The sequence below is a fragment of the Phalaenopsis equestris genome, unplaced genomic scaffold (genome assembly GCF_001263595.1).
Source record: "Phalaenopsis equestris unplaced genomic scaffold, ASM126359v1 Scaffold000467, whole genome shotgun sequence".
NCBI classification, from domain to species: Eukaryota; Viridiplantae; Streptophyta; class Magnoliopsida; order Asparagales; family Orchidaceae; genus Phalaenopsis; species Phalaenopsis equestris.
The window spans coordinates 66,055-69,883 of record NW_018164908.1 but is presented as its reverse complement, the minus strand read 5'-3'; the positions used below and the strand labels follow the sequence as shown (position 1 = coordinate 69,883).

General features: G+C 34.8%; 1 protein-coding gene across 1 annotated transcript; it reads right to left on the bottom strand.

Annotated features, from left to right (window-relative positions):
* Positions 1 to 642: 642 nt before the first annotated feature.
* Positions 643 to 3,504, bottom strand: LOC110027906 (NAC transcription factor 32-like). Its single transcript, XM_020729531.1, has 3 exons — positions 3,260 to 3,504; positions 1,715 to 2,007; positions 643 to 1,014 (listed from the first exon to the last, which is right to left on the bottom strand). The coding sequence occupies exons 1-3, from the start codon at positions 3,432 to 3,434 to the stop codon at positions 643 to 645; spliced, it is 840 nt and encodes a 279-aa protein (XP_020585190.1). The 5' UTR covers positions 3,435 to 3,504.
* Between the last annotated feature and the right edge of the window lie 325 nt (positions 3,505 to 3,829).

Sequence of the window (3,829 nt, the reverse complement as noted above, 5' to 3'; positions counted from 1 at the left end):
CATTTACATACCTACCATATATTCTTATATATTTATATATGTAACACCAGAACTTGCATATTTATATCTAGATCAGAAATTGAAGAGGCATTGATCCTATGCATTTACATATATGACACTTAAACTTTACATTTTACTTTTATAGCACCCCAAAAATTTCATATCACATGAAAAATATCACCATTTTAAATTTCAAAAAGTGAAATACGCATTTTCATGCATTAAGGTAGCATGTATGTAAAATATCAAAGTTCAAATTAGATATGTGACATAAGATTCAGTTATAAGCGACTCAAGTCTTTGACCTTTTTGAGTTCTATGTTAGAAGTAATTAAACCAGACTCATAATGAGCTACTTATATAATCCCCATCGGCATCTCAAAACAACACTGATCAGTTCAACGCAAGACAATATAGGTGTATAAGAACTGTATAATTCTACATACTAAAATAAATCAAAACATAGGAATAGAAAAAAAAAAAGAAAAAAAAATTAGATAAATGCTTGGAGCATACATTAGTTTCTCCCACTTTCTTGCTTCCCACTCCCTTTATTTAGCTACAAATATAAAGAGAAGCAATTTAATAAAGGAAAAGATTCATAAGAAAAACACCAGACATAAGATATAAACAAAGCCATCATTAATGTGTAAAGTACTTAGTATAGCATCCTTGGTCAGAAGAGCCTAACTGATCCGTTTGTGAGTACCACCCATCATTTGAACGATGTGCTTGTTCTTGTTGCTGTGCGTCACCATAATTGACACAGCTAAGATGATCAGAAGACCACATGAAGCCATGACTGGAACCTTCTCCACTAGTTTCCTTTCCTTCGCTGGGGGATTCCAATAGATACTTCAAATGTTCCCCCCATTCACTGGAGTTGTTTTTGTCTTTCACCGGCGCATGATTCTCTTGAGCTGGCTGAACATTTGAATTTTCCATGAACATTTCGTCATTTTCTCCTACTGTGTTCCCCTTCATTCGAACTCGACACAGAACCCAATCGTCCAACTGCGAACATAAAGGAAATGACAATTACAAAACTAACGGAGTAGTTTAAATTAATATTTTAGACACCAAAAATGTATTATATTTTTATATACTCTGCCCATATCAGTTATTATGTATTAAGATTGAATCCAAGATGTTAAACAAAACAATTCAATTTTTTAACAAATTCAGTCTCGGTCATCTAAAGTGGATCAAATGGACAATATGACCGCTTGCATTCAAACAATAAAATTATGAGAAAGTTACGTGCTTGGTGATTGTATCTTTAGTGATATTAAACATTTGAGTGGTATGCATGTAAATATGAATGATAGGCTGTTAGATATGTAAATACATAAGAATTGTGACATATAAGTGCAAATGCACCTAAAATTTTATAACGAAAGAGCTCCCATATAAAAACTTAGAAAAATTTGCGTACGCAAGACATGTCAAGGAGGTTATTTAGAAGATATTGGGGGTTATATCCGCGTTATACCCCATGTAACCTCCCTTCAACCTACCTATACCTTTTAATAATTTTCGCGCTTCTGTTTTCATATATTTGTAAGTTACAGGTAGGTTACATGGAGGCTAAAGGGGGTATAATGCAGATATAATCCCCAATACCCTCTGAATAACCTCCCTAACGTACGCTACGTCTTACCGTAAGCAAATTTTTCTCACACAAAATATATATTTTTCTTAACAAGAGTCTTACTCGCATAGAGCTCTTCTGCTTCTGAGTTTGAGTTGGGGCCATGGAGTCGAGAAGACGATACTCTTGCATGACCCAGTCAGTCTTGGTGCCCTTTGGAGGCCGGCCCTGGTAAAAGACAAGAGCTTTCTTCACGCCAATACATTGGACATTACCCGCAGCTAAGATTGGCTTATCCGTGCCCGTCGCCTTCCAATACCCGGAAGCAGCCGCTCGATTCGGCCTGGCACCATTAGGATACTTGCGTTCACGTGGGCTGAAGAAGAACCATTCTCCTTGACCAAATAGTGCCTTCTCTGAATGAGATATAAAACAGAAAATAATATTTTTTTAAGGCAGTGATTATGATGATAAAATGAATTTATTGCATGGTTTTTTAACTCGGAAGCTTCACGAAAAAGGTAGATAGATACGCGGGCCGCGGGATACCACCCCCGGTCCACGTCGAATACAACCCTAACACGCGCTTGTTCTGAAACACACCTAAAACACACTAAACAATCCACACACTGTGTTTTGAAAACGCATAAACTGCAAATAAGCTGCAACAAACGAGCCCTTAATTGACCTTTACGAATGTGGAATAGATGGAAGCTATTAGTTCATTGGATTTTATTAATTTATGGGATTTTGTAATAAGAATATTCAGTAATTTGGACTTTAATTCTACGAAATTTCATTTTTATTTATGTCAAGAGATCTTTTTCAAACAATTTCTGATTTTAGGCAGAGCAAAGAGTTGCATAAGTTTAAACTGCATGAGACAAATTATTGCTACATGCACAGGGCAAGAGATAAGCTGGCTACTGAAAGTTTAATAGTATATCATTCTGAAAATCATTAATAATACCTCTTATCAATAGTTCTTTTGTCATTAAGCAAGTTTATTTCTAAGCAATAGTATGATAGTACACATTTGATAATATAAATAGTAATATTTAATTAATTAAACAAAAATTAAACTTATTCAAAATAATTTAACTAATTGTTTGATTTAAAATTTGTCCAGTAACTCTATTTGATTAAATTAAAATGGCATTACTTCAAATCATATAAAGAGCAACACAGCATTAAAGCTGACCTTTCAGATTGGCTGTAGCTGTGGATTTATACCAATCTTTGACAGGATAAATTTTTATCTTTTTTGCTCAAATTGTTTAATTATAAAATTGTGTGAAAATTTTCGTTTGATACAAGAGCATAGAGCTTAAATGCAGGAAATTGGAGCAGCTTCTTTTATTAATTAGCCAACACATGGAAACGAATTACTTGAAATCTTAAAGCTCTCTGAGATAAAAATCTGATTTTTACAAGTCAAATAACTTTAAAGCTCATTATAGCATCCTTCGAGTAATAAAACTAGAAGTGCTCTTTAATCTGGCAAAAATATCATATAGCAAAGCAATATTATATTTCGAATAAATGCCTACTTATGTCTCAAAAATCTCTACTCTCCCAACTTTTGCTATACTAATTGCAATATATAATTCATTAATGCATGATCATAAAAGTATTGAGAGAATTATATGCGATGGAAGTTTAAATTACCAGGCAGGTCCCATGGATTATACTTGTACAGATCGATGTCAGCAATAATTGCCCAATCTGAAGGTAAGGATCCAGAGACCTTTTTCCAAAGGTATTGCGTGATCAATTCTTGATCTGTGGGATGGAAACGAAACCCAGGAGGAAACTGAGAGCTCAGAAGTTCTTCTCCTTCCATCTCTTGAAAAAAGCTGTATGTCCAGTAAAGAGGGAGAAGAGGAAGAAAGTAAAGGACAGAGTGTAATAATGGGTTTGAGGCAACAGCGTTAGCATAACATCCTTTTATAGAGAATGTTGCTGTCGGGTAGATGCTGGACAGGCAGTGTGTGGTGATAACATAGGCAAAGGATGGCCATTTTTCCTTATTTTAAAGCTGGTTAAAGACTGCTAAAGCTGCTTGTATTTGGAAGCCACACACAAGAAGACAGGGTTTGAACAATGGCATGAGGGCAAAGTCAGGAGCTTTGCAAGGAATTTGACCTAGTAAAACACGTCACTTGATCAAAGTTAAAGTATATGATTTTTAATTCTTGGAATAAGATGTATTAGGATGGGAAAGCCGAAGAATAGAAC

Excerpts from the sequence above, each read along its gene's own strand:
- LOC110027906 (XM_020729531.1), bottom strand. The coding sequence starts at position 3,434 with ATGGAAGGAGAAGAACTTCTGAGCTCTCAGTTTCCTCCTGGGTTTCGT. Across the intron at positions 2,008-3,259 it reads TAATCCATGGGACCTGCCTG|AGAAGGCACTATTTGGTCAA; the intron begins GTAATTTAAACT and ends TATCTCATTCAG. Across the intron at positions 1,015-1,714 it reads AGCAGAAGAGCTCTATGCGA|TTGGACGATTGGGTTCTGTG; the intron begins GTAAGACTCTTG and ends TTATGTTCGCAG.